This window comes from Egretta garzetta, unplaced genomic scaffold, assembly GCF_000687185.1.
Source record: "Egretta garzetta isolate BGI_Z169 unplaced genomic scaffold, ASM68718v1 scaffold130, whole genome shotgun sequence".
Taxonomy (NCBI): Eukaryota; Metazoa; Chordata; class Aves; order Pelecaniformes; family Ardeidae; genus Egretta; species Egretta garzetta.
The window spans coordinates 726947-739863 of NW_009258284.1; the positions used below are offsets into that span (position 1 = coordinate 726947).

Consider the following 12917-nt stretch of genomic DNA (forward strand, 5'->3'; position numbering starts at 1 on the left):
TGATGGGCACCGGTGTCTCCAGGGTAATCCCGTCCCATCGCCCTGTGCCCCAGGGAGCCGTGCTTGTGGGGCAGCGGGACCCCGCTGAGGCAAACAGGCTGCCGAAGCATCGGCCTTACCCCAAAAGAACCCATCAGGGTGAAAACTGGTCCATCGCGTGCTTGCGTGTTTCACCCCTGATGAAAGCGGGGTGGGAGAGCAGGGATGCCGGGGGGGGGAGGGCAGCGACTGGTACGGCCCCAGTTAGCTTGGGTTGCACTGGGTGGGACCACACCGTCCGTGAATCCCTTGGTATCCAACAGGTATTGGCACCGCTGATGCTATCCTTAGAAACACACCTGGCAGCTTTAGTTGCACGCTCTCCGCTCATACTCTATTCACCATGAAGATGAAAGCTACTTCCTTGTGATAGGAGCATTGCAGGCTAAGTTTCTTGTGGTGAATTTTCTGGAAGAAGTCCAGGGGGTTTGCGCTTGGTCCCCAAGAGAAAGTCAGTTGAAGAGACATTCTCTGAGAGATCTCCTAGCGCTATTCAGGTCTGTTCAAGTTATGGGCTATAACCATGCTGGCTACCAGTTCAGTTGCCATTTGGAGTAACTAGGCTGCTGGCCGGGTACAGCGTAGTCATGAGATGCCATAGTCTCCTCATTTCATTCACTCACCAGGCAGGATGATGCAAGTGCAGTTATTTGCACTTTGCTGATGGTTTTTAGAGTAGGGCAAGCTGTTACTACAAACCTTGGCATAGGGATGAAAAGAAGTTCTCTTCTAGATCTGTATCTCAGAAGAAAAAAAACATTGTCGGAAAGTAAAAAAAGATATTTTTAATAACTGCCCTTATGTGGACATCTATGAGGAGTCCAGTAGGATCCTAATGCTTCAAATCATCTTGGCAGTTCAGCAGTCAGTTTCATTTAATGACGTTTTTTCAGAACGAAAATGCTTCAGGCTTCTCATTCTGAGCTTGCTTCATTGAGAAGTAAGGTCACTAAATGTTTGCAGACAGACCCATTTGAGAGTCGAAGTATAATTTTTGTTCCCTTCCTCCCAGCGTCACTTGCGTCTGATGAGAACTGAGTGATCCCCGTGCCCTTGCTTTATTCCCACTTTGGAGCAGTGTGATTTGTAAGAAAGCTCCTCTTGGGTGATGGTATTGTAAGCTGCTCTTGCAAGCCTTATCAGTGAGTTTCTACTGAATAGTCATCAGTAGATGAACTCTGTGGTTCCAGGAGGGAGAAGAAAGGGGAGAGAAGATCAAAGGATTACTGGGAGATATTTCCTAGGGAGGAGCAGAACCTTCTCAGTGTGCGTATCTGCTTCTTGTAGATACAGCAGGTAAATTAATAACAGTTTCAATCTGTAGGGTAGAAGCTGCAAATAAGAAGCACAGGGCAAGATACCTGTAGCTCTGCAGAGACATAACAGCATGGCTTTATTCTGTTGCCTTCTCAAATGGCAACCGGAGATGGGATGAACAAGTGTGTTGCTGTGGTTGGCCAGGTGCTGCCAACGTTGGCAAGGTCCATGCTAATCAACGTGGGGAGGCTGGGGAGAAGCTGGTTACAGTGAGCTTGCTGATGCTAAGGAAGACCTTCCCAAATGTAAGCTAGTTCATTCTATGGATTTAATGGCTGCTGGCGTAAAACACAATTATTTGCCTCCTGTGTCCAAGGGACCTACATCTGCTCAGGTCTTTATGTTACTCGTAGAAGCGCAGGAAGCTTGGTGCAAAGATTGGCCCTTGCTCGTTCAGGGGCTTAATCGCGCAGGAGCCCTGTTGAACATGCCTGGTCTGATCCAGCTTTGAAGAAGCCTCAAGTGAGACGCCAGATGCATTTATTTGGATTAGGGCAGGGTTGTTTTTTTTTTTGTATTGGTGACAAATGGAAAGAAGGTTGTATTCCTGATGCTTGCAGAAATGTTAATACTGTGATGCTGCCTGTTGTGGGTGGCATATTGCTGCTATGGTGATGTGTTTTCTTAAATTGTTTCTTCTAAATGCCCTTACTTTATGTCCCTGTATGTGTCATAGCAGCAGGGTGGTAGGGAACAAGCGTACAGTTGGGTTCAAGCGTGTTTGTGCTTTTTGTCTTTTCTCAGCCACCACTTCCCCCCCTTTGTGAAGGGGGGCAACAGCACTGAGCTGTGTTTACCTTGTCCTGTTTGGTTGTGTTTTCACTGGTGTGAGTTAAAAACTATGGCAGCCTCAATCCTCGTGTCATTTTAATAGAATTTATTTTTAGGAAAAGCAGAGAAGTAATAGAGTTCTGATTTTTGTTTCTCACGCAGGCTTTGACGGTAATCTGTTTTGGTGTACACATCTTGGTGTACATATTTTAAGCCCCCCCAAAACCCAGGCTGAATCCCTTTAACAGCGCAAACTTATGAGGTTCCAGAAGTGCACTGCGATGCCCCCAGCACTGCTGCTGTCCCTGGGTTTCCCCTCACCCCCCTGTTCCCCTTCCCCCTCTGCTTTTTTACAAACAAATATTTACAGGGAACGGCAACAATTGCCCAGAAGTTTTTCCATGTTTAATGTTCTCCTTCCTCCCTGGACGGAAACTGTAACTCTTCCCATAGCTTCCCTCTAGCTTCCTTTCGCTTTCTCGAGCTATTTGCTTACTGCTCCTTTCCAAACCCCTTGGTACTCCTCCTGTCTCCGTGGTGACAAGGGGTGAGGTCTCTGCTCCGCATGTGATGCTGACAGGCGCAAATGTGAGCTGATACACCCCGGCAGCCTGGGCCAAGCCGCCCTGTGCCTGGCTTCCAGCCCTGGCAGAACGTGCGGCCGTCGCCTGGGGTGCCCGCACCCGCACCTCCTGGCAATCTGACTCGCCTCAAACTCTCCCTGTGAAATGCATGTGGGCTTGTACCGCAGTCGGTCTTCACAGGGGGCACACTTTGTTCTTAGAAAACACGGGGATAGGGAGAGGAAAACGGTCAGGGCTTATAAAAGGGGCTGATGGCTAGAAGGATCTTCTTACCTATTCTCCCTTCACGATATATGTGTAGTCTTTCCTGCCTAATGTAGCTGCATACTTTGTCCATCTTCTGGTTTGTTTTTTTTAAGTATGGCCTACCATGGTTATAGAAATCTTTGTTAAAACAAAAACTGTTTGCAGCAGCAGTCTGTGGACTTTTTGGCTGACACATTTTCTGGAGACCGTGGCATGTGTGTGTGTTTCTGTGTCGTGTTCCCACTCTACAATTTTCTTTCCCCCCGCTCCAGATTAGCAAGGCATCTACAGAAAGAGGCGCAGTCTCAGCACAACAACTCAGAATTCACAGAAGATCAAAAGGTGAGTACCACTGTTTGCTCGGTCAAGGAGCTTGACCACAGACGTTGATGTGTACTGTGCTTCTTTGTGTCTTGCAGACCAGAGCCTTATGAGTTCTTTTTTACTTCCTCAATATAGACAAACAGAAACAGCCCAGCATGGCTAAAACAGTTGCTGTCACTGGATGTGACACATCGTCTGCTGTGTAATATTGAATGTCATGTACGCTGGCCAGAGTCCTTCATAACCTGGGTGTTTCTTTTTTTGGGTCACCTTTTGATAAGTTGCTTATAGAACTTCAGCACAACTTGTGATGTGAAGTTTGAATACAAAACGTCTTGAACTGCAGACATCGAGGGTGTGTGAGGGGGATGCTAGCTTAACATGTAACACCTGACTGGGAAGGTTCCTGGCAGAATGCTCCCTACTAGTCTCTTAGAATGTTATTTGTTTATAATTTTTCAAGATATCGAAATGATTTTACTCCCTCCCTCCGCTCAGCTGAAAAGGCTGTTTCTTGTCTCAGCATCATATTAATGCAATTCTCTGTGACAGGATTTAAGAGGAAAATGCTAGCTGAGGTCTCACACGTTCAAGCATTTTCAGTAAAATAAAATCTTTTGAGATATGAGGCCTTGCTGAATTTTTGTGTCTTGTTTAAAGGCATGGGTTTTTTTCTTAGAAATACTAAATTAGGGAACCCCTGTATTTCCAGATTTCCAAGTCATAAGATCATTTGCTTCCCACCTGTGGTAGCAGGGTGATAGACTAATGGGATCTGTGTTTGGAATTGTTGGTCCTGAAGACAGGTCCTGACTACTGAAATTGGAGATGCGCTTATGTGTTCGAAGAAACTCATTACAAAGAAATACACCTTTACGTAGAGTCTGACAGCATTTGTAACTGTTTCCTCGACGTGTACCGATAAGAAAAGCAAAGAGCTGGTCTTCCATGTTCACCTTCTGCAAAGAAGATGATAAAGCTCATGATCATCTTAAACTGAGTCACATTCTTGGAGGAGGATTGGGTCCGCCTTTCCTGACCTGAAGGCTTAGGAGCCTTGTTAATGTTGGACAGCTGTTTACTCTTTGATTGCTTCTGCTCTCTGTCCCTTGCTGGTAGCTTTCTCCATCATTCTCAGCTATAGTCATCTTTGCTGTGTGTTTCCCCTCTGTGGATACTTTTGAAAATATGGTTACTTGATGAAGGCGAATCTGTTAATCTCACTTCTGGAGGCATCATCTGTGAGCATGGGAACCAGAACCACGCAGGGCTTTGCTTCCAGATGGTCAGTGAATCTTGTGGAAAGGACCTTGGAACCAGATTGTGGAAGTGAGTGAGGTCAGCCACGAGGGAAGGCCTGGGGGGCTCAGGAAGCAGAGATAACTGACCTCAGATGTTAGATGCGCAACTGCGATCATGTCTTAAGGCGACAGTCTTCTGAAAAGAAAAAATAAGGAGTGGCTGTTTTGAACCCTTGCAGAGTGATACCTGTTTCTAAAGCTGATCTGTCTTACAAAAGAGGTTGACATTTATATCACTTGCTTTTTTTTGCACACCAGTAAGGGGCTGATGCACTGAAACTTTGAGCCTGGTTATCAAATGGCGGTGCCTATTTCATTAACCACATACACAGCCAAATTCCCCAACATTTTTCTGAGAGAACATTCTCTGTCCAAAAATAAGAGTCTTGCTATTGCTTTGAAAGGCGCTTAAAACTCTGTACAGCAAAATCTTCTGGTCTGATGTTAAGCTCCTGGCTGTTCTGGCCTTCCCTATTTCTCCAGGAGATCAGCCAGTATAATCTAGTGATCGTGACCAATTACTATCATCGTTAGTATCGTTCACTTGGTGTGCAAGAGTAGAATTTAGTACATTTCTGGGTTTTCAAGCGGTTTGGTTAAATAGATGTGTATCTTCTTTCTTGCCGCCCTGCAAAAAGTCTACATACCAAACCAGCTACTTTGCTCAACAAAGCTCCTGCCGATGCATCCACCAGCATGCTATTTCCTCCTGGTTCTGGAAGGTCTCTTTGCCTAATATCTTGTCTTTCTGAGGTTTTGTATGTCATGCAAGAGCCACCTCTTTATTTTTCTGAATATAGAACAGTGTGTAAACTTCAGGGTTTGCTTACCTGATATTACTGGCCAAGGCTGTGCACAGAATTTCATATACTGGAGAAGGCAAGGCTATGAAGCTAATTCTGGTTTCCAGTTGCTTGACCTACCCTCATTCCAGTCTTCGTGTAGATTTACAGTTAGCCGTTCTCCAACAGATCATACGTGCTGCCAAGAATTACTATGGGGCCATCACTGTTCCTTACTTGACATACTCTGTGGGGAAGATGGATTTCAGCAGTGATTCCTCTGTACCAAGGGAAAACTACTAGCTTTACAGCTACAGGGAAAGGACAAGGCTAGGTTAAAATCCTCAGCCCCATCTGTCTGTATAAACTTTTACCATGTTTGGGTTTATTTCATGCATCACAGGTGGTGTTACAGTGCAGATAGGCCACGCCATAATTGATGGTGTGTTACTTGCTAATGTAATCATACAATCTGTTAGTCTAACAACGCTTGACAGATACCACCAATTTCTTTCCTAGGCGTACTGTGAGCCAATTATCATTTATCTTCTAATAAATGTATTGTTTATGGTAAGAATTCAGACTTTTAAATATTCATGTCTTGCCTTTTTGCTATTGATCTGAAAAGTCTGTTTTGAAACACTGATACTTCCCTTGATAGAGCAGACTAGTCTCCAGAATTTGCCATTCATTCCTGGATTTTCAGCTTCTGGGGGGGTTGTTGTCTTATATGTACTACCGCTGGACATAATTCTGGAGTTTTAGTCCTTAGTGAAGGCTTTGTCTTGACTTGGGTAATTTAGAGTGCTAGAATCTTCATTAATGATTGTGAATTTTGTTGAAGAATTTCTCTGCAGATAAATATTGTAAACAACAAATCGTTGTGTTTAAATCTAGTCACCCTGCAACAGCTTTAATGAGGCTGTGCAACAGTTTCGCCACCTAAAAGCTGCGTGTATGGAATATTAACAGATGCAGTTACTGGTGGATCTACCTTGGTCTTAACATCTGCATCCTGCTGCTCTTTGTTTTTACCTTCATTCTCTAAAAATCGCATCTTCATTCATGATCAACCACTGTGTTTTGCTATACGAGTTGTTCCAGTGAGGTTTGGCCATGGTTGCCAGCTTGCCTCCAGCTATAGTTACTCTCACCCGGTTCTCCGTGCAATAAATTTGACCTTTAAAGCCCTCTTCTAACCGCAGTTGTTGCTTCTCGTGTAACTGTTTTTGTGCTAGGCAGAGTTTTCGGCAGTGTTAGAAAATCGTGCTCTTTTTTTTTTTTTTTTTTTTAAATTTTTTTTTTTTATGGAATGGTAACTGGCTGAAATAAGAGCACTGTTGAAGAGTCTTAGCATGATTCATTAAACTACTGGTCTCTTAACAGCCTAGACCTCTCTTTAAAGCCAAACGCTGCTCTGGCTCTGTATTTATGCAAACATCTTTGACTGCATTACAGTTAGCACAGTCATTACTCACACAACTGCACTGAAGAAACCTTGACTACGAGATCAACTGACTTTTTCCCTTTCTAATCATGAGTTTACATAAAACTGAATCTTAACTTTTTTAAACTAGCAACGTTAATTATGGCTTCAGTCTTTCTAATGAGATGCAGAATGTTTTCCCTGCTGCAAAAATGAGCCTTTGCATGGGATAGTTGCAGCTGAAAATGATAGCAGTGTTTAGCTGCATTTTTAACTTTTGGGTTGGGTGTGGTCCCTTAAAAAAATAGTTATGAATAATGCCTGCTGGGAGCTTGCCATATTTCAATAGATTCCATATAAAACCTATTCTTTACTATTTTAAGACTCCCAAACTCTCTTCAGTTAATCTGTTTCTAGAGCCATTATTGCCCTTCAGCCCCTGGGAGCCAGAGGACACACATTTTGTGTTGCTGTTTGTCCTGTTAGGAGGTACCTACTTCAGGCACTTCTAAGAATACACAGTTATGAATCTGCAGGATTGGGAACAGGGGTGTTGCTGAGCTTATTGGTGAATTGACAAAGGAGATGGGGGTTGAGCAGTGCTTCTCGAGACCTTGCTTACGGTGTGGGCTCAATGCTCTGCATCTGAGACAGGGCAGGGAAAAGCCATGTGAAAATATGTTTGCATGTTCTGATTCCATGGTGAGGCACGGATACCGCATGCTGGCACCCTGCGAACTCGTAGCCCTCTTTCTGTGGTGCAGTTGGAGGGGTTTTAATCTAACACGGGATGGGCATGCTCTTCGCTCAGCAGTCAACACCCAAACCATCAGAACAGCTGGGTTTTTGCAAATGTTAGAGCTGTAGTCAAACCTCAGAGATTTCCCCTCCCTTCCCTAGGGAACCTCTGGATTCCTTTCTTTTACCCATTACTTCACACCTTCCTCTTTAAGATTCTACCTTTGTAACTGTATCTTTCCAGATGTTCTCAAACATAAAAAGGAATTCCTGTTGTTACACTGCAGCTGGTTAGATGGATGTAGTCCATTCTCACCCTAGGGACTGAGAATCTGCTTCTGTAGTATTACCTGGTGTCCTCCCATCCATCCTGAAGGTACCTGTAAATCCCCAACACCCACGTGTGGACTGTGGGTCTGAAAGCGTCAAAATTAATCCAGGACTGTATGTACTACTTTCCTTTTCAAAAAATCTGTGCTTTTCCAAGTTATGCTGGAGATCCGGATATGGATCTCTGTTATGTGGCAGAATTTATTTCCGGGAGGTAGAAGATTGTTGACTGAACCTAGATTACAGAATGAACCTCAACAGAAATGGAGCTGTAATATTTTTACTCTGCCACGTTGCATGCAGGCATGTTGTTCTGTATTAAAATTCCCAAACAGCACACCGCTGCACATGCTGCATCCTAGGCAGGAGAGAAAATTGTGTGCTGTGCTAATAGGCATCACTTGCTACTTTCCTGGAAGGTGCATAAAAGAACTGAATTTTGTGTAAGACCTCCATGCAATGGACAGTATATAAACTATAAGAATGTGAAGTCTGGGCTAATGCCATGTTGTAACAGAATATTTAAGATGAGAGGAGATACCAGTTGGGGAAAAATGGCTTTGAAAGCTTTGATGAGCCTGCAGTGGCAGATGAAAATCAGGTACCTGAGGCTTTTACATGCTCCAGCTGTTGGCTCTGCCCTTGAGGTATTGGTGTCTGATCTACTTATGATTCAGCTCCTGAACTCTTTCAACTTTCAGTGTGGCATAAGGTGAACTGAAACTGGAGCCACTTAGCTTTTAGCCCAGCCTATTGAAACTCCTGGTGGCCCTGGAGCTGACTGAGAAGCAGTTCTGACTGCAGGAGAGTCAAGACAGATGACTGGGGAAGGTAGCTGTGAAAGCACACCCAGTTTTCATCTGCTGCTACAAACCTCTTGGAGCCCTAAAATGTAACCCTCCTTTAAAGGGAAGTTTTGGCTTCTGACTGATACCGCATAACTTGCCAGATGCCCATACTCTCAAAGCTATTTGATGTTAGAGTTATGCTCTAGGAAGTCTTTTCCTCCCCTTGCATCCAGCTTGGGGGGAGCTGTTTTTATATTGCCTGGTTTAAAAGGAGAGAATGAGTTACAGGTGCGTATTTCAACTTTTATCTTCCTTCTGAGGGGAATTCTTACTTTGAAAAAATAACCTGCTTTTCTTTATAGCTTTATAGGGCAAGAAAAATAGCAACAACTAATGTTCCACAGGGCATTTTGAATTATATTTGGACCTTATCTCTGCAGATAGATGTAGTTTTTCTTCACTAAAGCCCTCTAGTTAATGAACAAACTTGTGATGGTCAAGCAAGGTAAAATACACCATGGAGTTATGTCCACTCAATGTCAGTTACGGAAGTCTGAATTCCACTTGATTTTTTCAACTGATAGTAATAGAAACAAATGTGACTTGCTGGAGCTTCGTGAGACATAAAAGCTTAAGTAGATCTGTCTTCAAAGTAAGACTGCTAGGAATGGGCTATTTTGAAGCCCTTCCATCTTCTACATTTTTAAATAAAAATGAGATATTACTTCACAGTTCTGCTCAGGGGTATTTTAGATAGCTGACAATTTTGAATCAAATACTCTATTCCATGCTTCGCTCAGAGTTTAAATGTCTTAAAATTACAAAAATAGAAAGTTAGAAAAATAATCCGCCTTTCTACTTCCTCTCCCACCAAAACCCACAAAAGCGGACTGTGTATTTCCAGTGCTGAGATACTGGGCTTCTGTAACTCCTGAGGAGGGCTGACTTGGTCTGTTGAGATTGTAAGCCCGATAGAGGAACTGTAGACATGACTCCTAAAAGGGCAAATTAGAACAAATCCCTCAGGTTCTCAGAAGGTAATATACTGGTTGGTTTGGATTTTTTTTTTTTCTTTCTCTCCTCTGTCACTTCAGAGCAGTTGAGTTTATAAACAATTTATGATGTGGTAGGCATTATTGCAGTTTCTGCTGAGTGAATGACCCCCATCTGTGCTGATGAGCTGTGGGAGGGGAGTTAAGTGGCAGATGTCTGTTTCATCTGTTGTAATTTCAGAAAATCTTGTTTGTGTATAAAAAAAAGCTTTTGATGCTGAATGATCTGATACTGAATAATAGATCTGAAATATTTGCAAAAAAAGCATTTATATTTTTAAAAAGTTGAATATGGAAGAATACAATTTTCAGTACTAAATTAAGTTTGTTTTTTCTTTTCCTTTCAGAAAACCATAGCTAAAATTGCAACATGCTTGGAACTGAGAAGTGCAGCTTTACAGGTATAGCTCTTTTTCCTATGTGACTTCATACTTTAGTGGTGGGGAACTGTAGAGCTTTTTAATGCTAGTTTAGTGTCTTCAGACATAGCCAAAACTGCCAAAAACAGAGCAAACAAACCCTTGAGCACTTGGACTTTCCAGGTTGTCAACATGATGCCCCAGGTGGCTGCCTTAAAAAACGTTAAATGCTTATATGAGCATGTATTAGGGCTTGTACAGGAATATAACTGCAGGTCTTGTGTCTTTGGTTCTTTGCCTCATTTTCGTTCTTCAGAACTGATCAGTTTGTCTTCCTAACCTGTGTGCAAGGGTAGAAAGATTCCTGGAGTGACCCTTGCACTAATTCAGCCTCTTCACAAATCATAATAGAGCACAAGGAAGAATGCATGTGTAGAATAAAAATGACTTTGTAGCAGTCGTGAACACTGTCGGTGCTGTAGGCAAGTGTGTGACAACGATGGTTGAGAAGCTTCTCTTTGGGCTTTTTTCTGGCCTGAAGGTAGATGGCATGGAAGTGAACTTCTTTTTCTCTCAGTACAATCATTATCCCCAAAACAAAAGGGAAGTGAGAGAAGTTTCCAAAAGAGCATGGATGGGGGAGGGATGAATCAACCGAAGCAAAGTTTGTGTGACTGGATCGCTTCTTTAACAACAAAGAGTGGTGACAGGCAAATTTTGCATCAAGTTACTCACAGCAGTGCTCCCAAGTACTTCATGTAGCCCTAAAAGGCGCAGCAGCTCCATTGGGCTGTCTTCAGTTGTCTGAGAGGTTGGGATACAGTGACAATTTAGGCAGCATGGTGGAGCTGGACTAATGAGGTGGGGGCTGACCAGTCTGAAGGCTGTGCAGCGTTTGGAGAATTACTTGGTTAGCTCTACCTCTCTTTCTATTTTGGTCTAACCTGGAGTGTGTGTTTGAACAGCATTGCATTGGTTCTGTGTCACTGTGATTCTGTGACAAGGGCAGGCATGTTCCATTGTGAGACAGCTTCGCGGGTCAGGTCATATCTCAGAGCAACAGCAGAAGATGAATCAACATCATAACCTGCTACACTGAAGAGATGGTGTCTTGCACGAACAGCTTTCCTTGCTGTTGGTTCCTCAGCAGTAGCTCAAGGATTTTATAACTTCGTGTGAGGGTACTAGAACTTCTCATCCACTTTGCTTTGGGGAGCATTTTACTTGCTGCCATTTTGTTATGGTTCCTTAGCAGAGATTAAAGCAGTGTCATCATCTTTTCCCATTCCTCTAACAGTATGGGTATAGCTGCGTTACTGTCCTTCTGTAGCCTTGCAGAAGGTCCCTGTTGGCACTTGGGCAAAATCAAGAAGAAAAAAAACCCTACTGGGCCTTAAAGAAATGTTGAAAACAGTAGGCAATCTTAGGAGATGCCAAGGGTGCAGTGATGCAATAAGTAAGACCCAGTCCTCTGCCCTTATCAATCCCCTTACTTGCACCACTTTTCTTATGCTACTTCTCAGCTCAGAATAGGCTAGTTCACCTTGCCAAACTGTTGGTGAACCACCTCAGAATAAAAAACTAAGAACTTTTCTGTCGAGTCAAACAGGCTTACTGAGAAGCAGATGTGCTACAGCCAGATGAGGGAACTGCATCATCAGAGTTGGAGAAAGGAGATGGGAATTCCTCTTCCATTTGCAGTGAGCTCTTAGCTGAGTGTTTTGTCAAGCTCATCCTGTATGCTGTAATTTCTGCCAGTCTTAACACTGCTGGCCGTGTGTCTTGAACTACAAGTGCTCCTGTTTGGAGCATTGCTTTGCTGGTGCAGTCTTACAGCTGATCTCACTTCAGAACAACTCGATTGGGGAAGAATTAAAACAAGTCACTCTGTCTTAATGTTCCTGTGTGTAGTAAGTATGAAAGACCAACTAGCTGCTTTAAAAATACTTATCTTTCATTAGAGCTTGGAACATGGGATAGGTTTATTCTCAGCAAATGAGAAGTAACATGCTTTCCACCTCACCTGTGGACCTAGCCGCTGCTGGGGAGAATTTGTCTGAGTTTTTTTAGGATGTAGCTTTGAAGTAACTTGGTACGCTTGAACAAAGGAAGCACCTTGCATGCTTAATCTAAGATTTGGTAGCTCTGTCTGATGGGAAGGCGCATACTGAGTTCTAACTCTTTCTTTGTAATGTCCTAGTCCACCCAATCACAGGATGAATTCAAGCTTGAGGATCTGAAGAAGTTGGAACCAAGTAAGTAGTATCTTTGTACTTTAAGTGAGTGACATTTATCGTTACAGTGGAAAACATGACAGCATATACTGTCTGACCACAGCGTGATTTGACAGCAATGCTGGTTTTAGGTCATTCTTCCAAATATCTGATACCACATAGAAAAAACCTGGTGTGTACTAAGGAATGTAATGTGGGTACAGTAGTCCTAACATTTCAGATAATGTATTCACCTTTATTCTCAAATAAGTAATTCTTTGAGTTCTGCTAATTTTTGCACAAAATAGTAATTCCAGCTATCAGTAGTACAGTATAGAATCGGCTGGAAAATTTACCTGCACATTTCTAATTTGAACTGAATTTCAACACTTTGTGGTCTTCCGCCTTGCAGCATGAAATTTATTTTTCCTTCTGAAAATATTTAATTTGTGTTTATGGTAGCCAATCACCTGTCACCTACCGCTGTAATGCTACCCGACTAACGAAGTTGAGTCAAAGCAAGGATGTGAGTCAGTCTTTGAAGGGTTTTGTGTGATGTTGTTTTTTCCCAACTGATCCTGGGTTGGTTCTTGGTATGTCAATCCAGAAATAAATTTTTCATGTAGGAAGTATCTATTTATCTGCTA

The 12917-nt window shown here is 43.0% G+C and overlaps 1 protein-coding gene across 4 annotated transcripts in view; it reads left to right on the forward strand.

The window, feature by feature from the left end:
* Positions 1–443: 443 nt before the first annotated feature.
* AIDA (axin interactor, dorsalization associated) overlaps positions 444–12917 on the forward strand; it is a 28053-nt gene continuing 15579 nt past the window's right edge. For 2 of the 4 annotated variants that reach the window (XM_035892303.1, XM_035892312.1), the window contains exons 1-3: positions 444–3299; positions 10046–10099; positions 12258–12312. In XM_035892303.1, coding sequence (XP_035748196.1) covers positions 3171–3299; positions 10046–10099; positions 12258–12312 — 238 coding nt within the window. In that variant the 5' untranslated portion in view covers positions 444–3170. Of the gene's footprint in view, positions 3300–10045; positions 11968–12257; positions 12313–12917 lie in introns of all 4 variants that reach the window. The other 2 variants (XM_035892322.1, XM_035892316.1) reach the window with 2 other exon arrangements.